The sequence below is a fragment of the Musa acuminata genome, chromosome BXJ3-10, assembly GCF_036884655.1.
Source record: "Musa acuminata AAA Group cultivar baxijiao chromosome BXJ3-10, Cavendish_Baxijiao_AAA, whole genome shotgun sequence".
Classification (NCBI taxonomy): domain Eukaryota; kingdom Viridiplantae; phylum Streptophyta; class Magnoliopsida; order Zingiberales; family Musaceae; genus Musa; species Musa acuminata.
Window position 1 is genome coordinate 19427077 of NC_088358.1, and position 23732 is coordinate 19450808.

A 23732-nucleotide genomic window follows, 5' to 3' on the forward strand; every position below is an offset into this window, starting at 1 on the left:
GTGACGTACCCTTCTTCTTTGCTAGTGAGCATAGAGAAATGAGATGGATCTCCAGTCATATGTCTTGAGCATCCACTATCGAGATACCATCTCTTGCTCCTAGCTTGTGGGTTTGTCTACAAAAGAGGATGATTTTTAGGTACCCATTTGATTTTGGGTGCCTCAAAAATTGACCCACTAACCTTGTTATTTATTTTTGAATCCTTTATAGTTCCTTTAGGAACCCATATTAATTTTTGTGAACTAATTTTCCTAAATGGACATTTGTAGGCAATATGTCCGGATTTGCAACAGAAGTTGCATTTCATATAGGAGGAAACATGTAATGTAGGTCCTTTTATGAAAGTGGTAGGATTTTGATGTAATCCTTTTACAAATCCAATTCCATTTCTATTTGCGATGTGACCCTTGTGTGCAAGGATCATATCTAATCCTTTGCTACCAACCTTAAACTTGTTTAAGGTTTCCTTAAGAAGCAAATTTTTATTTTTTATTGCTTCTAAATGCTCACACTTAGAGCATGGAGAAGTTTGAAGAATATCAAACTTATCTTGTAGCAAAGCATGCTCTTTCTTTAAGATACTTAACTTCTTGCTAACAGTTCTACATTCATCAAATAATTCATGAAAAGCGATAAAGAGTTCTTCAAAAGATAAATCTTCATTAAATAAATCACATACCTCTTCTCCTAAAGCCATTAGCGCGTAATGAGCAACTTGCTCAGTGTTGGACTCCTCTTCTTCGGACGCGCTTGAATCATCCCATGTTGCCTTGAGCGCCTTCTTCTTTGATGTCCTCTTTTTGGCTTGAGGACAATCGTTATTGTAGTGTCCCGGATTTTTGCATTCATAGCAAATCACTTGGTCCTTCTTTTGTTCAAATTTATTTTTTATATTATTTTTAAATTTGTTCTTTCTTAAATATTTTTTAAATTTTTGAGTCAAAAGTGCAATGTCATTGTCATTGTCCTCATCACTTGATGTTCCTTTCAAGTGGTCTTCTTGTGATTTGAGTGTCATATCCTTCCTGTTCTTTGGAAGGGGGTTCTCGAGCTCGTCATGAGCTTGACATGTCATTTCGTAGGTCATTAGAGACCCAATGAGCTCTTCAAGAGGGAATGCTTTAAGGTCTTTGGCCTCTTGAATGGCCGTAACTTTTGGATCCCAACTTTTAGGGAGGGATCTTAAGATTTTAGTTACTAATTCAAAGTTAGTAAATTCTTTACCAAGAGCTTTGAGTCCATTGATGACATCCGTAAACCGGGTGTACATGTCTCCGATGGACTCACTTGGTTTCATTCGGAAAAGTTCATAAGAGTGCACAAGGATGTTGATTTTGGACTCTTTCACTCGGCTAGTGCCTTCATGAGTGACCTCAAGAGTTCTCCAAATATCAAAAGCCGAATCACACATTGAAACACGATTAAATTCGTTTTTGTCTAATGCACAAAACAAGGCATTCATAGCCTTTGCATTTAAAGCAAAAACCTTCTTCTCCGATTCATTCCATTCGCTCATCGGAAGAGAAGATTTTTGAAATCCATTCTCGACAATAGACCAAAGCTCAAAGTCCATAGAAATGAGGAAGATCCTCATGCGAGTCTTCCAATATGTGTAATCCGACCCATTAAACAAAGGTGGTCGTGCAATAGAATGGCCCTCTTGCATGCCGGAGTAAGCCATCTCTCTTGGGTATTAAACCAAATATGAGAGATAACCTCGCTTTGATACCACTTGTTAGGTTCGGAGCGGCACTAAGAGGGGGGGTGAATTAGTGCAGCGGATTAAAACTTCGGTTTTAGACAAATCTTTCGTACGATAAGAAATCAGAATTGGAAGTGCTTAACTTAAAAGCGTATTCGCAAAGTTGTGCAGTAAATGTAATGAGGAAATAAAGCAGTAAGAGGGTTTGTAGTAATGTAAATAGCAGTAATGAAATGCAAACCAGAGATTACGCTGTTTTTAAAGTGGTTCGGTCAAGTGACCTACATCCACTTGCGAGGCCCCTCTTCGATGAGGCTCCCACCTTCCACTAGCAAATCTCTTGAAAGGGAAGGGTGAATACCCCTCTTACAACTTTTACAAGCGGTTCACTCTCTTACAGATTTTCAGCAAGAAAGAAGGAGGTGAACACTAGCAAATGAAAACAAGAAAGGCAAAGACTCTTCTAAGACTTTTCTCTCAATTACTTGCTGCTCAAAAGTTGTTCTCTCAGTTGAGATTTGAGGGGTATTTATAGGCCTCAAGAGGATTCAAATTTTGGGCTCCAAAATTTGAATTCTCTTTGGGTTCCCGGTGCTGGAGGTGCCACCGCCCAGCCAAGCGGTGCCACCGCCCAGCGCTCGGGTGCTGGACGGTGCAACCGCCCAGCCAAGGAGGTGTCACCGCCCAGCCAGGCGGTGCCACCACCTGGCTCTTCGATTTCATTGGTTTGGCTTAATTTTAGCCCAAACCATATCTGACTTTGGGCCCAGTTAGCCCCTAACCAGGATATAGGATTATCTCTTAATCCTAATCCTAATTACAAGTGAACTACATAACAAAAAACACATCCTAAGCAAGCTTTCAACCGCGAACGTCGAGTCTTGTTTCGGCGAGCTTTCCGATGAACTTCTTCCGACGGACTCCCAACAAGCTCCCGAACTTGTGATGACTTTAATGAGTAGCCGAGCCTTCTCGGTGATCTCCGTGAACCTCCGACGATCTCTTCGGCGAACTTCCAAAAATTCCGACAGGTTCCCGATTTCTTCTCGATTGGTTCCGGCAACATCTCCGACGATTCTTCGGACTCTTAAACGTCCATCGAACTTGACTCCGGTATACTTGCTTTGTGTTTTCTAGTTATCGTAGTTAATCCTGCACACTTAGCTCAATAATATGGATTAGATCAATTAACCCATCAATTGATTTTATCATCAAAATCTGAGATTCAACAGTCCAATCCCCTCTTCTCAACTCACTTGAAAACTTATTCGAGTCTAACAGTTTTCGTCGAAGTTAGAATTTCATCGAGCGAAATTTTCTGAAATCATTGAAATTTATTGTTTTTATCCACTGTACCAATCCACCCCCCTCTCTTAGTGCTATTCTTGATCCTAACACCTAAGGGTGAGAGGCTCGGGTTATTGGACAAATGTCAGTACCTCATTAACATCTACGCTAAAGAGGACACATCCACATGTGGGAAGGATGATGTTTGCCCTCCTGAGTAAAAGTGCTATAGGTTGGAGGCAAGGCCTTGTCGCTAGAACGTTAGTTGAGAGAATTGGCAGGTGGATGTTCCTACAACATTAGGTCCTCCTAGTGCCAAAATATTAGGAGAAAAAAAGTTGACGTTCGGATATATAGTCTAGAATCATATGCATAGGATTGTCCAAGGTATCTTCAATATGAAAACATTATGCTCCCAAGTCACCTACATAAAGATAAAAGTCAGAAGAGGTTTCTCGACCCGATCCTCAATTTGTTAAACCGAGATTCCTAAATACGAGTTTGGGTCATTCTAAATGGAAAATTCTCCTCCCTATTCGAAATATATTTTTATACAAAATATAATTTTATGCTTAAAGGATGAGAAAAAAAAGTGAGATTATTTTTTTATAATAAAAATTGAGAATAAAGTTTCTGATTTTTTTCTTGCAATGAATAAGAATGAAACTTTGTGATTATTTATAAATCTTTGTGATCATGTGTCATCACATGAGCTTGTACTTTCGGGATGGACCAAGTCACCGGTCACGAGCTTTTTAGGATGAGTTTGTACTTTTTGGGACGGACCAAGCCACGCCAATTCCGGCATCAAGGTTGTAACAATAGGATAATTTCATTAAGGGAATGGATTTTGAGACATAATGCAAAGGCAAGCAGAAACCCGTAGCCGGGGTAGTGTTGTCGCCCGATTCTTCTTCTACGATCGCTTGCAAGATTCCGATGGGGGCAAGGGCGGAGAAAGGCAGGGTGCTGCCTGTCAGGGATGGAGGCCCTCGCGCTACGGTGCCATGAGCTCGTCATCGGAGTGGATGAGGTAGTCAGCAGCGGCCACTGCAATGACGACGGAGGAGGAGAATGTAACAGTTATTATTAAATATCTAATTTAATAATAATATAATTATTCTCATTAAGATTCATAATTTATTATCATGAATTTTTTTATTTATTATGATTTCAGTTTTTTATTCTTTATACATGAAACCGTTATTATTAAATTAAATATTTAATATTATTAAAGTTCTTCATTATGGTCCAAATGTTACAAATTTGAATTAATTCTTGAATATTATGAATTGGTAATGATAAATGTTCTGAATGGGAGAACATATATATATATATATATATATATATATATATATATATATATATATATATATATATATATATATATATATATATATATATGAGGATTTTAGTCCTTGGGCTCAATCATCTCTTTGAAGCAAAAAGGCTTTCCTACACCTTCTAAAGCGAGAGTTTTGAGCTGAGAAGTGCCAAAGTTCAAGAAGAAATTCTTGACAATAATAGTTAGAGGTACGCTATTTTATTTCCGCATCAGTTTTTATTGTGTTCCTATTATAATGATTTAGAAACACAAGTTAGCTTCAATGATTTCTTACATTTGGTATCAGAGCCTTTTGACCTCTGATACGAAAGAGTTTTCATTTTTATGCCATGAAAATGATTTGATTTTGGTTTCTTTTTAAAACTTCTTGATATATTTCATATTGAAAATTATGAGGATACGACATTTTTAATGATTTTAGATAATAAAATACTCATATTATGTATGCATATTTGATTATATTTAATCTTGCTTATGAGTTAATTTTATATGTTTAAAATGTCTAGTGATCCATATAATCTTAATTAATTAAGAATTAGCTACAACATCCTTAATTAATTAAAATTATATATAAAGTTAAAATAAGGATCACATAAGTAATTAGACATCATATTGTGACTGATTATATTTCATACAATAATTATCATCCTACAGGATCTTTTATTACATTTAATATAATTAATCAGGATAAAATATCAGATTATTTTCATAATTTACCCACAAGAATTATGAATTGGAATATAATTTGATAGTTTTATCATAAAGACCATATGAATCTATTTGAATTAAGAATTTAGCCCACAAGCAATTTTTATGTCATGAGATTCATAGTTTTTGGCATGTTTCACATTGGTAAAACATGTAATTTGAACTATTAAACTTCAAATTATGACATAAGCATGTTTGATTTTATATAGTTTCTCAAACTATTAATTTCTCTGATATTCGATGTGATATTCCCGAACTTAATGGTGATAACTATAAGATATGGAAGGAGAGGGTTCTCCTCCATTTATGGTGGATGGATATTGATTATGCTATTAGGAAAGACGAACTACCTATAGTCACTAATACCAGTACTCCAACTGAGATCACGTTATATGAGCGATGGGAGCGATCCAATCGGCTCAGCGTGATGTTTATCAAAACTAAGATGACTGCAGGCATACGTGGTTAGCATAAAAATGTCCGAGACTTGCTAAAAGCTATTGATGAACAATTCGTCACTTCGGATAAGGCACTAGCAAGTACCCTAATAATGAAATTCTCATCCCTTAGACTCACCAGCATAAAGGGTGTGCATGAGCACATAATGCAAATGCGAGATATTATGGCTCAACTTAAGAAACTTGAGGTTAATATGTCAGAATCCTTCCTGGTGCATTATATTCTGAACACCCTTCCACCTTAATATGGCTCTTTTAAAATTTTATGCAATACACATAAGGACAAATGATCAATCAATGAATTAATGACCATGTGTGTTTAAGAAGAAGAGAGGCTAGTGATGGAATTGGGTGAGAGTGCAATGGTAGTAACCACTCGCGGGAAGAACAAAATTGACAAACATCAAGCCAATCAAAAAGCTCATCAGCAGGGAAAAGGTAAAATACCACCCCAAGCTGATATCAAAAAAGAAGTAAGGTGTTTCTTTTGTAAAAAAAAGGGACACATGAAGAAGGAATGCACGAAATTCCCACAATGGCTTGAAAAGAAAGGTAAACCAACCTCATATCTATGTTATGAATCTAATATGGTCAATGTTAATATTAATACCTAGTGGATTGACTCTGGATCAACAATCTATATTGCAAACTCTTTGCAGGGTATGCAAAACCTAAGGAAGCCAGTGGGAAGTGAGCAAAACATCTTATCAGGAAATAAGATGGGCTCACATGTGGAGGCAATTGGAATATGCATTTTAACTTTAAGTAGTGGTTTTGTTTTAAAATTGGAAAGAACCTCTTATGTACCAAGTTTCTCATGAAACTTAATTTCTATTTTTAGACTCGTACCATTTGGGTATTCCTTTAATTTTAAAGACACATCATTTCGTTTATTACATAAATCTGATTGTGTTGGGAATGGTATTTTGTCCGGTGGTCTTTACCGTATTTTATTACAAAATGATAATACTCAAAGTTCAATGCATGTTCATGCTGGCATTAAGAGGTGTAATATTAATGAGGACTCCTATATATTATGGTATCGGAGATTAGGACATATCTCCATAGAGAGAATTAAAAGATTAGTTAAAGATGGGGTACTTAGTACTCTTGATTTTACTAATTTTAAGACTTGTGTGGACTGTATTAAGGGAAAGCAGACCAATAAGTCTAAAAAAGGTGCTAATAGGAGCTTAGACTTATTAGAGATAATTCATACTGATATATATTGTCCAGACATGGACATACATGGTCAGAAATACTTCATCTCCTTTATAGATGATTACTCACGATATATGTATATATATTTGCTTCATAACAAAATTGAAGCATTGGATGTCTTCAAAGTCTTTAAGGCTGAAGTTGAGAACCAATATGGTAAACAAATTAAAATTGTGAGATCAGATAGGGGTGGAGAATATTATGGTAGATATATTGAAAATGGACAAGCACCTGGTCCTTTTGCTAAGTTTCTTCAAGAACATGGGATTGTTGCCCAATACACTATACCTGGTTCTCCAAACCAGAATGATGTTACAGAAAGAAGAAACCGAACATTATTAGACATGGTGCGGAGTATGCTTAGCAACTCCAATCTTCCCAAGTTTTTGTGGACTGGAGCACTAAAGACGGCTATGTATATATTAAACCAAGTTCCAACCAAGGCTGTTTAAAGGACACCATTTAAATTATGAAAAGGTTGGAAACCGAGTTTGCGATATATGCGTATTTGGGGATGTCCGTCTGAAGTCAGAGTCAGGATATATAATCCATAAGAGAAGAAACTGGACCCGAGGACTATTTGTGGGTATTTCATTGGATATGCCGAAAAGTCCAAAGGTTACAGATTCTATTGTCCATCTCACACAACTAGGATTATGAAACCAAGAAACGCTAAATTTCTTGAGGATGATGTGATTAGTGGGAGCGATCATTTCAGGAATATAGTTTCCGCACATGATCATATAGAATCTCAACCTTCCACATCAAATGATAGATTGATTATAGTTCATAACACTCCTCAAGTACAAACTAGTGCTGAACAACGAATCATTGAAATTCCACAAGTTATTGATAGTATTCTAATAGATCAAGCAGTTCAGGAATTACAACAAGCTCCTGAACAACTAGTTGAACCACAAGTTCCTCAATGAACCATTGGTACAACATTAAGAAGATCTACTAGAAATAAAAGATTAGTAATTTCTAGTGATTATGTTGTATATCTACAAGAATCTTATTATAATATTAGACCCAAAAATGATCTTGAAACATTTTCACAAGCCATGAGTTGCAAAGAATCAAATTTATGACATGATGCCATGAAAAAAGAGATGAATTCCATGATGAGCAATGGAGTCTGGGATCTTGTGGAGTTGCCTAATGAAGCAAAGGCTATTGGCTGCAAACGAGTCTTTAAAACTAAGAAAGATTCGTTAGGCAACATTGAGAGGTACAAGGCAAGACTTGTTGCAAAGAGATTTACTCAAAAAGAGGGAATCGATTATACGGAGACGTTTTCTCCTGTATCTAAGAAAGATTCTCTACGTATTATTTTGGCATTAGTTGCTCATTTTGACCTTGAGTTGCAACAAATGGATGTGAAAACGGTATTTCTTAATAGAGATCTAGAGGAAGAGGTTCATATGAAATAACCTGAAGGTTTCTCCTCTGGTGTTGGTGAACACTTGGTTTGCAAGCTTAGGAAGTCTATATACGGCCTAAAACAAGCCTCCCGCCAACGGTATTTTAAATTTCATGAAGTGATTTCTTCATTCGGATTTGTTGAAAATCCCATGGATCAGTGCATATGCCAGAAGGTTAGTGGGAGTAAAATATATTTCCTTGTTTTATACATAGATGATATTTTGCTTGCAACCAACGATAAGGGTTTGCTGCATGCGGTGAAACAATTCCTTTTTAAAAATTTTGACATGAAGGATATGGGTGAAGCATCTTATGTCATTGGCATTAAGGTCCATAGAGATAGACCTCGAGGTATTTTAGGTCTATCACAAGAAACCTATATCGATAAACTTTTAGAAAAATTTCGGATGAAGGATTGTTCACCAAGTGTTGCTCCCATTGTGAAAGGTGATAGGTTCACTTTGAACCAATGCCCAAAAAACAACTTTGAAATGGAATCAATGAAAAACATCACATATGCTTCTATCGTAGGAAGCCTTATGTATGCTCAGGTCTGTACTAAACCTGATATTGCATTTATTATGGGGATGCTAGGTCGATATTAGAGTAATTCAGGTATGGACTACTAGAGAGCTGCAAAGAAAGTGATGAGGTATCTACAAGGAACCAAAGATTACATGCTTATGTATAGATATACAGACAATCTGGATGTGATTGATTACTCAGATTCAGACTTCGCCAGTTGTGTTGATTCTCGTAAATCAACATCAAGATATATTTTTATGATGGCCGATGGAGCTATTTCTTGGAGAAACGCTAAGCAGACCTTGACTGCTATTTCTACCATGGAAGTTGAGTTTGTCTCCTATTTTGAGGCCACTTCACATGGTGTATGGATTAAGAGTTTCATTTCTGGGCTTAGAATCATAGATTCTATTTCTAGGTCATTAAGAATTTTCTGTGACAATTCAGCTACTGTCTTTATGGCTAAAAACAATAAAAGTCAAAGTCAAAGTAAACATATCGACATTAAGTATTTAGCCATAAGAGAACGTGTAAAGGAAAAGAAAGTGGTCATTGAGCATATTAGCACTGAATTGATGATTGCTGATCCTTTGACTAAAGGCATGCCACCTCTGAAATTCAAGAATCATGTAGAGAAAATGAGACTTGGTTCCACTTTGTAATGATATTGAAACTCTTATATATTATGAAATTTTCTCATTCATGTGCATATTATTTTGAGAAAATATATTATTACTGGACCAAGAATAAACATAAGGTTTATTCATTAAGTAATATTGCCACATTAAGATTAAGAAACTAAATACATCGTGATACATGGATGATAATACTCGCTCTTAGAGGACTTATCGTTATGATTCATGTATTTATTTCTTAAGAAAGTTATTCGAGAAAGATTAATTCAAATTATTAAGATAAATATATGGACCAAATGAGAGAACCGTTATTATTAAATATCTAATTTAATAATAATATAACTGTTCTCATTAAGATTCATAATTCATTATCATGAATTTCTTCATTTATTATGATTTTAATTTTTTTATTCTTTATACATGAAATCGTTATTATTAAATTAAATATTTAGTATCATTAAAGTTCTTCATTATGATCCAAACGTTACAAATTTAAATTAATTCTTGAATGTTATGAATTGATGATAATAAATGTTCTTGATGGGAGAACATCTATATACACGAGGATTTTGGTCCCTGGGTTCAATCATCTCTTTGAAGCAAAAAGACTTTCCTACACGAGAGTTCTGAGTCGAGAAATGCCAAAGTTCAATAAGAAACCTCTGTAGAAATTCTTGACAACAATGACTAAAAGTATGTTATTTTATTTCCACATCAATTTTTATTATGTTTTTATTATAATAATTTAGAAATACAAATTGACTTCAATGATTTCTTACAAGAACACTAAGCTTGAGGCGCGGCAGTTGGATGAAGGGAAGAGAAGAGTCAGTCGCGAGGGGAGCAACGAACGCCCATTTTAAGAGCGCTGGAGCCATCGACTGTGGTCATAGGGGCAAAGAGAGGGCAAATGGCTAAAAGCAAGCATCAGGATTCAGGAACCCCTAAGAGTGGCCACGGAATTGAATAGTGATCTGACTGATGAACAAAGAGATATTGCTGACCGATGAATGGTTCTTTCTTGTATTTCTGAAGCTGAATCTACCCACCGTCACAGCGGAGGAGGTTTCAGGTCCTCGCTCTCTTGTGACGGCGGCATCTTGGGCACCTGTAGCGCTTTGAGTTGTTTATAACGCTCACGTGTCACCCTGACACGGTTTTCATGATACCATATCCCTCACACGTCGCATAATATCCAGTACTCGGTATCATCAGAAAACCATCTTCCACATGTGATGCTACTATGGTTAGCTGCCGCGGCCATCTGTTCAGCTTCGTCCTCGACGTCCTCTTCCTCTTCTATCGAAGGCAGAGGCCACCCCAGAACTCGTACTCTCGAACACTGGGAAGGGAAGCATAAAGCAAGAAAGAGTAACATTGCACGATAGTTGAGGAAGAGGGATACAAGGGATGTTGCTAGCTACTGGTAATCGTGCTCACCTTTTAGGAGCTCGATTTATCGTTGTTGCTCTCACTGGAGGTGTCTTCCTTCGCGGGCATCTTCACAGTTTTAGATACAATCTCATATATTGTAGGACTACTATTTATCATATTGAAAAGTTGCTGCCTGTACCAGTTAACACCATAAACCTCCGTCAGGAGCGCACCCAAGTTGATACATTATGTGCATATAATAACAACATGAGCATATAATAATAGAAAATACCAATAAAATGATTATTATAATAGAACATATAATAAATAGAAAATACTAATGGCATGAGCATACAATAATAGGAAGCACCGAAGGAACAGTTTTTAACTACGACAGAAACAATGATTAAAAGTTAAAATGACATGAGCATATGATAACAAAACTTATGTTACCAAAAAGCATCTAAACGATGATCATAATAGATAAAATTCTGTGATAGAACAGAACGAAAAAGATCTGCTAGTACTTGGCCGATCTGGGAAATCATCTTATGATGGATCAGATCAAATCACGCACAAATATTTGAGAGTAGACGATGAAACTAAATAGAACTTACCTGGTCTCGGCATCAAGGCCAGCGCGTATGGCAATATAGAAGGCATAAGAATAAAGCCATGCATCGCTGTGGATTGCGATATGAGCAAGCCACTCCTTTTCTGGCATCCCGTCTCTGGCGAAGTTAATTCCTATGTTTGGTTCAGGAAGTTCGTGGGGAACATCAGGAGGTTCCTTTAATTCCCACGTCTCATCAGGACATCCATAAAGACACATGTAGGGTTTTTCTGCAAAACGATCACATTCCCAGGAATCAACAGACAATCCAATGTTCCAACAAATTGCAATATAATTTGCAAACTCAAATCGGATGGAAAGAAGCTAAAATTATCAATCAACAGCCAAAACTACAAGAACCAATGAAAGACAAGACAAGGGATATGTGCAAGAGACGCAAAAACCTAAGCAAAGAGAAGCAGAGAAAGAGATGGAGGGCTGACTCACGCGGATCGCACTGCTGACGGAACTTTTCATAATCTGCAGCACCACCACCAAGAAGAAAACACGCGGTAACAGTAAAGCAGCAAGAACAGGCAAAACGGATCAAGAACAAGGAGGCCAGTTAAAACTTCCAAGAAAAACGGAGAGGAAAAGAAGGACCAGTAGTGAGAGCCTTGATCAAGCCGGCTCTTTTGCCTAGGAAGTCCCGGAAGATCATATGGATCGTCCAAGAAGTGATAGCTTGCCCTTTCCCTTTCCGGTCCATTGGCGCGCACTGCTTTAAACGAAGGCAGATTCGAGTGGGTAATTCGACGTAGGAAAGAGGTAGGAGGGTTAATTTCTGAGGGGGAAGATTAGGGACTGCGGTAGGGTTCGATGATAGGGGAGGAGAAGACGAAGAGGGTTTGGTCACCGCTCCCGCGCCGAGCCGTTTTGATTTCAGGATCACCAACTCAGGAGCTGGTGACGTGGTCTATAATTGTGGCCCCCACATTTCGCGTATGGATTGCATCGTCCAGCTCAAAGGCAGGCATTTTGGGCATCGAAGGAACAGAGTTTGAGAACGAGAGGGTTAAAGTAGATGAAGCCATGGTGCCTGTCAAGAACAATAGCCTCGTCTCCTGAGTTCTCATGATCAGCTAATAATAAAGGTAACAAAGTAATACCATCTCACATATGGAGTCTGCATCTCACTACTGCGATAACTTCGAGATCCAACATAGTGTTGTTTATTATTTCCTAGAAGAAAATGGCATGTCATTCCTTCTGCAACAAACAAATATGGCGATTAGCATTTGGAGTCTTGTAGCACAACCTCTGTTCGATATCACAATAGGAGAGGCAGTGCAGCCACCAAAACACCATGGATAAGCAGACAAGATAGAAGGTCGTTTGAGCCTGCTCATGTACTGGTTGTTTGAGGTTGTAGACTTCATTACCTGAGAGGCCTCATTCCCTGCAGAAGAGTAATGCATCAGTTGCAACTTGGGCAAGAACAGAAACCTGGAGAATGCACTAGGGGAGCATCTTAATTATGTATGCTTGAGTGTTCCAGTCGCTCACTATTTTACTTGCTACACAAACTATATATGCCTAAAATGAAACAGAAAAATGAAGCCAGTCAATGATCTTTATAAGCAAATCACATTTCACAAAAGAAAACCGACTAATTAAAGGATACAGTCTCTCACTCTTTTACTTGTTATGCAAACTATATATATCTAAGACCAAACAGAAATTGGAAGCCAGTCAAGTATTTCTATAAGCAGATCCAATTTCATAAGGAAACCTTTTCATCAAGAAACTGCAAAACAGCATGTCAGCCTCAGACTTTCTTCATGAAGTTAGTTTGACTGGATTCCTCAATTAAGAATGAACTCATTTCTCAATTTAGAGTGAAATAATGCAGTTAAAATAAACATGATAGAATATTCAACATAAAGAAGAAATATGTGAGCCAACATGGTGGTTTATAGAATTCACCATCAGGAAAAAAAATCTAATAATTGGACCTAATCTAATGCAGCATACACAATGCTAAAGCCAAAGGTTCACTTGGGTTAATTTACGCCTCTTGAAGTTCTACCGACAACTAGGTACACAACCTTAGATTATTACCATCTATGAATTAAAGCTTTTACTTAAATAATAAAGGGAAATGTTGCCTAGGTATTCTAAATTACTCCTCAATAAATAAATGAAAATATTGTTTAGGTGGACCAAATCACTCAAAAACACATTTCAGGTGTGAAGCAGTAACTCACAGGTCTGATGTATGGTGCGCACATATATAGGCCCCCATTCAACAGGTCCAGGAGAAATGACATCAGGATTGACAGTTCTAAGGGGAGTCAACCAACTAGTCGGTCCAAGAAATGATAATCCAATAAGCACTTTCATGTCGCTGGCAGAACAAGATAACATGGTCTCAAAGATGATATATAAAATTTTGCATTTATGCTGCAAAGCACATTAATATACACTTAAGATGCTTGATAAAACCAAACAGCCTGAACGATTCCCAGCACATTCAGATTACCTGTTCAAAATCACTCGCATCAAGTTCTCCTAGACATGCTTGTTAGAAAAGTTATTATGCATCATCCGGACTCATTAACAAGAAATTCAGATGAATGCTTCGTGCATACACTCCAGAAAAATTCAACTGTCAATCAGATGTTGCAAACAATGAGTGACATGCAAGATGCCAGCATTTTAGCAGCATAGACTCCACAAATTTGCCAGCCATGTGCTCACCTATGCCCTTAAGTTTACATATAAGCACAGTACAGTCATACACCTATGTCATGTCAATTGACTGCATGGTGCAGTATAGCCAGCCAGCACTAAGAATACATCAATTAATTTATCCTATCTCAGCTAACACCTTAAGGTTTTAGATGGACTAGCAAGCATTATAAGTTTAATGCTTTGAATGGATTAGTAAAAACTTAAGATTTAATATGATAATAAAGCAATAGTCCCTTTGTCTGGATCTACAAATGCTAGAAAATTTAACTTCTCAGCAACATGCTAGGCTTCATCAGCCATTGTGCCCTACATGTGAGGGGGTATTAAGGATATAATTGAAAAAGGCTTGTCTCGTCTAACTTCTTAAGCTTTTGGACGGATTGGCAAGGGTTAAAGTTTTAATAAGCAACAAAAACATTTACAAGAGCAACTTGAAGGATTCTGCTGACTCACAGTCGTACATGTCATTTAAATTATATTTATTATGGTCCAAGTCTGCGCAATATAACATAAGCCACAATCAAGGACTCCAAATATCATGCTCCTTGGTTTCAACTTGTATCCACACTAAGCAAACATTGTGCCTAACCAGTAGACAGCAGGCAACTTTAATAATTTAGAGCAACTTAACTTAATTAACCATCTTTAGGTGCTCCTTTGCAAGTTCCATAGTAGTCAGCAAGGTTTTGAATATTGTACCATACCGATGTACCGAATATAATGACACATAATACTCTAAGGTGTACCGATGTAACACCTATATCGAGCGGTACAATACAGTATTGCAAACCATACTAGTCAGTTAAACAATTCTGCTCTCGTTGAAGACTCAGCAACTTGTTTTATGTATACTATCAAAAAACCATTCTCCATATGCCACTTTAATCTTCTCATCCTATGTTCTTTCAATCACAAGTATAATATGTTGCATGGTGAATTTAAAAATGTAAAGCATGCAAATGGTGACATTCTCCTAGGAGGTTAGGAACCTTGGGGAAATAACATGGCTTTGAAGATAGTTTGAACCAAAGAGTAGCCATGGATGAGATAAATACCTTGATCCATATGTGATATGCTTCTATAGAATATCCACACACATAATTTAGTAATTATGCAATGTCATATATTTTCCCCTCTAAAATAACTAATTCCTAATAACATTTCATGAAGCTTCTTAATTTGCAGATAAAACAACTAACCCCACATGCAATTGATGAATATCGTTATGAAGGATAACCAATGAATGCTATCAGCAAATAGATAACAGCCATAATCTGCTTCATGTAACATATGTTATCCAGCTCCATCTCTTATATGTGCACTAGCCTCTTTAAGTCCTTCATTACATACTTAAAGTAAAGAAACCACAAGAGCAATCTGGCAAAGTCTCATGATGGAAAGTCCTCAATAGAACCTTGCCAGAAAATACATATTTCTTGGCAAATATTGGAGTGCCGATGCACCTCAAACATACTATTGTTATTAGTAGCAAAAAATTGAAATCGTTCAACATACATAATACTTACCAAACAACTCTAGATATTATCATATCTTATATTGTGAAGTATTTTTCAACACAGTCAATAGCCTGGAGATCGTTCAACAATGAAAATCAGAAACATTAAAGGTTAACATCATTGTGAAAATCAAATTCCAGCATTCAAAAAATATTTTCCTTTTAGTGCAAGCACATGAATTGTAGGCATGTTGCAATAAGGCATCCCTACAAGAATGTTAATGAAGACATTTATTCATTAATAACTCTCAGATGCCACATCTTTTCATGCAAAAGTTTTACCCAAACAACCTTGTATACTTAAACTCACAAAATGGTATTTGGAGTATCAAGAATTTACCTTTGATGTCCTCAGCTCATTTACTGTCACTCTAAGAGAATCATCTGACAGTATCAACCTTGACAAAGCACCGGTGCTTAGCCTGCGCTATATGATTATGAAAGAACTGAGGCTGTGTAAAAGTTTAAGTTTGATGCTCTTAGTGCTATGTTAAAGAAAAAATCAATGTTTAGATCATTCAGATAAAGCAAATTTGTGCCACCTAGAGCTACCTACTAGCTGGCCCAGAAACCTAATGATAATGCCACACGAGTTAAAAATATGATAAGGATCAAACAGGCTGTGGCCTGAATGTTCCTCTGAGTGAAAGTTCATTGGACAAACTCAGACCTAGGTGGAAGCAAAACAAGAAAACGATTTCAAAATAATTTACCCTACTGGTCATCTCTCATTTGCATTCAAATTATTCTAACAAAGGAAATACTTTCTGACCACTCAATCCCACAATAGGAGGATGTCAAAGAGAAAAGGAAGTGAAGAATTAGTATGGTGGAAGAAATGATGTGATAGAATCCGATTGTTTCATCACTCACCGCTGGCATGCTGATGATTGCTTGAGGTGATGGTGATGAGATTTGAGATAGGTAAACAAATGATCAAGTTCCCCAAATCTCCCGAGTTAAGGGAGAATATGATCAAAGAGCTATTTTATCTAGTTTTTGTTCAGGAATCCATGTATCATTCCTCCAAAAGAACTGAAAATGGAAATAGGTTATTACTTAATATTGGGTGCAATGAGCAAACTTCAGTTGCAAATGTTTGCCAACAAACAATAGGGATGATCTCTTTATTAAGATAAAACGAAACAGAGCAATATCATACTGAAATAAAGATATCCAGATTCTTTTGCACAATCAGCATAAACACATGGCACCAAGCATTTACTATTGTATCATTAATCTTGATTAATGAACTCTCAGAAAAGAAAGAAGGCCAAAGAAATAAAAATACTTCAGTTAGATAATTATTCATTTCATTAATCCTACAAGAAATAAGAGAAGAAAAGAGGAATCTTGATCAAGTTGAAGTACTAAGGTTTCACATTTGCAGTATGGTCCTTAGCATAATCCATGGTATGTTTCACAAAGTATTAAAAATTCTTTAGGCAGATATACATGGATACAAAAAGGAGCCATAAACAATGTACCCCAACATTTTTGCTGTTTCTGACACGGAGCCTTCTACAGAAAATATTAGATCTAACAAAGCCTGCATTCCCTGTCAAAGGAATATAATTAAGAAAAAACAAGGATCCCAAAACTTTAACCATGTCAAATATATCCTCATGGGTAGAATATAACATTTGAAAGAAGTGGCTCACAAGTACCAGAGCAAATTTAGGATTGTTGGGACCAATCTGAGGACCAACATCTTTTCCCCTAATTGTTGACTTGGCAGGTAGGATCTGAAGAAGCTCTGAAGGAGGTGTGTATCCATCCAGGTCTATTGGCTTCCTGACTAGTATGTGTATTTCATAAATCAGATGCGTGCAGTACTTAAAAAAGAAGGGAACATGTCCAAATGAAACAAGATCACTTCAATGGGAAACAATCAAACTGCTTTGAAGCATAATAATTGCAGCATGCAATGTACAAAAAAAAAAACACTTCAAGGGTGAGATGATGGTGAATGATTACACAGAGATACCATCCATGTTCATTCTAAAGAAGGTAGAGAATTGATAACAACTTCGACAAATACAACTTAAGTTGCAATTTAAACAAAAAAACAAAGCACCGACGGCCAAAGCAGTTAGTGAATCAAATAATAGAAGGCCTAATGTTCTTAGTAACATATCTATGTCCATCAACAAGTTTGGGGGAAAACTATTCTATCAAATGCACAGAAAGCAATAACTTCTGCATTATTAATGTGACAGTAATGAAGTCAAGGAATCTCATGAAGATATGAAATGTAGCCTAGAATGCTACCTATATGAATAATGAATAGCAGGTGACCAGTGCTTTAGTACATGAATCTGGAATAACTCGTGGAGCAAATAGTCTCGAGAATGGTACTGTGTTCATCGATTGATATTAATCACAAGGTCATTCTTCTTAGGTATGCTTAATAAGATGAAAACAATCTATTTTTAATAATGATGAGAAGTTTCCAGCTATGGGCTGGCATGCTCCTTGAGCAGCTAACTCCATAATTACAGATACACTCACAAACTATTAAACCCCAAAAGGCAGACAGATCCATTCGTTTGTAGATCGATGCAACATCAATTTCGGCATAAACAAGTTCAATTTATTTAAATTTAAATTTCGTTAACGGAACAGATTCGAAACGTAACCTTTGAGAGCCAACAAAGTCCGCAATCGGGTCAGAGCCATCGCCCGATTTTTGTGCTGTGACCGCTCCTCGACGGCCTGCAAAATTCAAACTTTTACATCCCACAACGTTGTGTGTCTCAGAGAGAGGAATCGAAAGAAAAGGTGAGAGCTTTGGAAGGGGAAGGCGGGACCTGGGCGACGATGCCGGTGGGTCGGTGGGAGAGGCGAACGGCGGACTCGCGCTTGTTCCGGTGCTGGCCGCCGGGGCCGGAGGCCTTGAAGGTATCCATGTCGCACTGCGCCATGAGCTGCTCGTCGGAGAGATGGATGTAGTTAGAAGCGGCGGCGGCAGCGGCGGCGTTGGTGGAGGAGGAGAAGGCTAAGCTTGTAGCGCGGGGGTTAAGGGTCCGCGGGAGTTGGACGAAAGGAAGACGAGAGGAAGTCTCGAGGGAAGTGAAGGAAGCCCATCTCAATAGCGCTCGAGCCATCGACTGCGATCATAGATGCAACGGAAGGGCAGATACCTAAAAGAGCGCAGCACGAGTCCGTAGCAGTGGCCACGAAAATTCAACACACCTCAGTTTTAATATTACATATCTGGTAAGACGGAGTCCTCAGAAATCTGTTAATTCTAGTATTGCAAACACACCTCAGTATGAGAATCAATAATTAAAAATGTTTCTATTATATATGTATATCGTGAGCTGTCATGACAAGAAAAACAATTCGGATTCAGATGGAGTTGAAGTGATCATGATGATTTCGTAGTTCCAAATGACTCAATACTAAAAGTGTAGCTGAAATAATTTTCAGATAACTCTGCTATAGTAGAAGGAATGAATAGCTGACGGTAAAGACTAATTCGAGCAGACTCCATAGAGACTGATGAAACTATGTACTTATAAAATGTGACATGACGAACAGAAAAGAAAAAGGAAAAACAAAAGGTATCAGTAGATCATCTTAAGCTACCATCTGAAACAACCAGATAGTTTTAGGTCCCCGCTCTCTTTTGACGACAGCATCTTGGGCACCTATAATCCTTGAGTCGTTCATACCGTTCAGGTGTAGTCTTCACACACCGTCCATGATACCATGTCACACACATGTTGCAAAATATCCAGGATTCGCCAAAGGCAAACCTGTTTCCACAAGCACCGCATATGATACTGCTAGTGTCGTCTCCCATTGTGTATAGTTCAACATCATCCTCATCTTCCTCTTCCTTTTCTATCAGAGACAGAGGCAACCCCAGATTTTGTAGTCCTGAACCCTAGAAAACATGAAGTAGGAAAGAGTAAACTTACAATATACATGAGGAAGAATGATACATGGGATGTTGCTAGCTAGTGGTAATTGTACTCACACTTTTGGAGCTCGATTCACCCTCGTTGCTCTTACTGAGGGTCTTGGGCATCTTCACAGTTCCAAATACAACCTCATATATAGTAGGATTACTATTTATCATATTGAAAAGCCGTGACCTGTATCAGTTGCACCACAAATCTCCATCAGGAACGCACTGTAGTTCATAATGCATGAATTAACACACATTCGGTGGTGTGTACTAAAAAGCAGTACACATAGTTTATGACTTATGAACTACAAAGCTGAACTATAAAGCAGTACACATAGTTTATGTTTTATGAGGCATATGATGTCTTGTCACTAAAGTCACTAGATTTACATATGATTTTTATTGACTTAGAGAAAATCTTACGATAGAATTACTAGAGATTTTTTATAGTGAATTTTAAAAACAAAAGCAGTATCCACTAATTATATTAATGTTATTAAAAGTCTAACAACTAATGTTAGACTAATAAAAAATGCGTCTAGTGAGTTTCTTATTAGTATAAGATTACATCAAGAATCCATATTGAGTTCCTACCATTTTATATTAATAATAAATAAACTTATTAATCACTTACATGATAGATCTCCCTAGTGTATATTATTTGTTAATGATATTGTCTTACTTGATGAGAGTCTTAAGTAAAATTAACTATAAACTTGAGCTATAGTGGCAAGCCTTAGAAACTAAAATTTTTAGATTAAATAGGACTAAAACTGAATATATAAAATATAATTTTAATGATTCTAGAAATAGATAGGAGAATATAGTTAAATTGAATGGATAAAAAATTATTTTAAGTAAAAGCCTTAAGCATCTTGGATCAATTATTGAATAAGATGGAGAGATCGATAAAATTATTATTCATAGAGTAAAAACAGGATGGTTAAAATAACGAGGGGCATCAGGAGTCTTATGTAATCATCAAATACATTTGAATTAAAAGAATAATTTTATAAGACAATTATGAGATCAACAATGATTTATGGGTCTAAGTGTTGGGCAGTTAAGAAATAACATACACAAAAAATTTGTGTTGCCGAGATGAGAATATTGAGATGGATATATGGAGTTACTAAGAAAGATAGGAAAGAAATATTTTTATTCATGAACAACTAAGTATCGTTCGACAGAGGATAAGATGAAAGAAAATAATTTAAGATGGTATAGGCATATGTACTTAGGAGATCTCCGAATGCGATAGTCAAAATAGGTGAAATGATTAATGTTAGTGATATAAAGAGAGATAGAGGAAGATATAAAAAGACTTTAATAGAAACTATAAATAGATCTAAGTACTCTAAACTTAAGACATATGGCTTTTTACATTTCTCAATGACAGTAAAAGATCTATATAGTCGATCCCAAATAGTTGGGACTTACGACTTTTATTGTTGTTATTGTATGATGTCTTACTTAATGAAATCTATTAAGAATCATCACTAGTTAATGAATTACAATAGCTCGGGAAACTTCATTCTATACTATGTATTTTCGGTTTTAGCATAAAACAAAAAAAAGGGTACAATCGCTAGACTCAAAACATATATATATATATATATATATATATATATATATATATATATATATATATATATATATATATATATATATATATATATAGGTTAGAATATCAACAATAAGTTTGGCATTAGACATCAATTCAAAGAATTTCAGATATAATAAATTATCTGTAAATAAATAGACATTTGATAATAAATAATAAAAGCATGGCTGAAGTCTTTTCACCCGCTTAACGACATGTCAAAACAAGACTTTCACCTTAGTCAGGTCCAAGATTCCCACCACAACAAACATGACAATCTAATTCATTATTCATTCGATAGAGTTGAAAATCGAAATGTCAATATGCAACTCTATATGGTTTCATCTCATAGAAGTCTACAATTATTTAATAATTAGCAAAATAGTAAACTATTTTTTTACCATTATTTGGAAAAGGAACAAACTTCACAATAACACCAACAATGCTTAAAATGACATGAAGATATGACAATAGAAAATACCAATAGAACTCATATTTCATGACATAAATGGGGGCAATATGTGGACTTAAAATCTAATACATTTAACCAAAAGCTGAATTGTTGAAGTTGTGTGTCCAAAGTGCATCACAAAGTACATTAATTATTTGGGAAATGTCTCTAGATAAAAGCAAACCAGACTTCATTTTTACATTAAGCACAGGACACAAACTTCTTAGTATACCCATATAGATATCAGCCTGAACAATTCTTTATATATAAAAAAAAGAAAATCAAAATTATTCATGGTAATACTTGCTAACACAGACAGCCACATAATAATCATAAACGCTATGGGTCGACACAAAGCACAAGCCGATCCATAGCCATAGCAACCACGGACACCAGCCACATCAAACACAAATGAGAAATTAAACACCAAAAAATCATATGAATCCCTGAATTTAAGTGTCAGAAAAGCATCTAAATGATTATCATAATAGATAAAATGCTGTGATAGAACAGAATAAAAAGAATCTGCCAGTGTTTCTCCAATCCAGGAAAACATCTTAGTGATCAATTGATGCACAAATTTTCAGGCTAGGACAACAAGGTGGTGACTCATAAATCAAATCAAATTTACCTTACCTGGTCTCATTATCAAAGCCAGCACGTGCAGCAATATAGAAGGCATAAGAATAAATCCATATATCGCTATGGATTGCAATATGAGCAATCCAGTCCTTCAATTTCATCTCATCTTTGGCGAAGTTAACCCCTAAGGATGGTTCAGGAAATTCGTGGGGAACAACAGGAGCTTCCTTTACTTCCCAAGTCTCATTAGGATACCCATAAAGACACATGTAGGGTTTTTCTGCAAAATAATCATATTACCAGGAATCATATTCAGTACTGTTCATGATAAATAATAGATGATTTATTTGGAGGTCATAGGACTTCACTTAGTTTTTGATACTGGCAAACAAGAACTACCAGCTAACCCTTATAAACACGGTAATCATATAAATTACAGTAAAATAACTCTCAGAGACCTCGGGAAAATTCAATGTTGCACCAGATTCCAATACAATTTAAAACTGCAAAAATTAGAAACACAGATCCACTAGAAAGAAGTTAGAACATCCTTAAATCAAATCAAAATGCTAATTTCTTCTTAATATTAAACAAGTTCAGGTGTTCAGATGCCTCCACAAAGCGCCTACACTGTTGACTTAAAAAGTTATCCATTTCAACTTAACAGTATCGAGTTTGTGACTAGCGAACGTCAATCAACAGCCAAAACTCCAAGAACTAATAGAAGATAAGTAGAGGGATATGCACAAGGAGGAAAAATCCTAAGCAAAGAGAAGCAGACATAGAGATGGAGGGCTGACTCACCTGGATCGCACTGCTCATAGAACTTAATAAAATCTGCAACATCACCATCAAGAACAAAACACACGTTAACAGAAAAGCAGCATGAACTGGGAAAGGGATCAAGAACAACAAGGGCTGCTAAAACTTCCAAGAAAACAGAGAGGAAAGAAAGACCAGTGGTGAGAGCCTTGATCAAGCCGGCTCTTCTGCCCAGGAAGTCCCGGAAGAGCATATCGATTGTCCAAGAAGTGATAGGTCTCTCATTCAGGTCCATTGGCGCGCGCTGCATTAAACGATGGGAAGACGAGTCGGGGTCCCCAATGGCAGATTCGAGTGGGGAATTCAACGTAGAAATGAGGAAGGAGGGTAACTTTCGGCGAGGAAGATTAGGGGTTAAGGATAGGGTTCGACGAGAGAGGAGGAGAAGAAGAGGGAGAAAATGGCGGAGGAATGATCTGAGATGGGATTGCCTCGCCGCTCCCGAGTTTGATGATTTCAGGGTGGGGTTATGTCACCGGGACGTAGCCGTGTGACATCTACAGTTGGGTAAACGACTGTTGTCCTGGTGAAACTATGACTTCACATGGGTCGGACCGCCCAGAAAAGTTTCTCGTGTGGCGTCGGCCATTACCATGGGGCCTCGAGGTCTCAAGTTTGAAGACACGCTTACTTTATAAATAAAGATATGTCAACTAATTTGGGGATCGATGCAACCTCGTTTGACGTCTGCATCACTCTAATGTGATCTGAACTCTTAAAATTATTTGAGATGTTTTAGAGGTGGAAATATCATATTCTTGATGTATCACATGTATGAAAGATCAACATGATCCTTCTGACACTTAAGTTAGTAAATGTGAGTTCGAATCGTTTCAAAAATAGAATCTTTTCTC

The 23732-nt window shown here is 36.7% G+C and overlaps 2 protein-coding genes across 6 annotated transcripts; both read right to left on the bottom strand.

Moving 5' to 3' along the window:
• Positions 1-12336: 12336 nt before the first annotated feature.
• LOC135581710 (uncharacterized) lies at positions 12337-18692 on the bottom strand. 5 transcript variants are annotated; one of them, XR_010501511.1, is made up of 7 exons: positions 18315-18691; positions 18144-18219; positions 17172-17302; positions 16992-17062; positions 15845-15926; positions 13502-13641; positions 12337-12693 (listed from the first exon to the last, which is right to left on the bottom strand). XR_010501511.1 is itself a non-coding variant. In XM_065169599.1 (6 exons), exons 1-6 carry the CDS (start codon positions 18609-18611, stop codon positions 12673-12675), a joined length of 678 nt encoding a protein of 225 aa, XP_065025671.1. In that variant the 5' UTR covers positions 18612-18690; the 3' UTR covers positions 12413-12672. The 5 variants fall into 5 exon arrangements, 4 of the variants coding, with proteins under 4 accessions (XP_065025672.1, XP_065025671.1, XP_065025675.1 ...); XM_065169599.1 differs by lacking the exon at positions 13502-13641 and having other exon boundaries at positions 12413-12693; positions 18315-18690; XM_065169603.1 differs by lacking the exons at positions 13502-13641; positions 16992-17062 and having other exon boundaries at positions 12413-12693; positions 18315-18690.
• Positions 18693-19006: 314 nt separating this feature from the next.
• LOC135650365 (PHD finger protein ALFIN-LIKE 6-like) lies at positions 19007-23416 on the bottom strand. Its single transcript, XM_065169598.1, has 5 exons — positions 23014-23416; positions 22861-22893; positions 22111-22336; positions 19490-19607; positions 19007-19396 (listed from the first exon to the last, which is right to left on the bottom strand). Exons 1-5 carry the CDS (start codon positions 23126-23128, stop codon positions 19118-19120), a joined length of 771 nt encoding a protein of 256 aa, XP_065025670.1. The 5' UTR covers positions 23129-23416; the 3' UTR covers positions 19007-19117.
• Between the last annotated feature and the right edge of the window lie 316 nt (positions 23417-23732).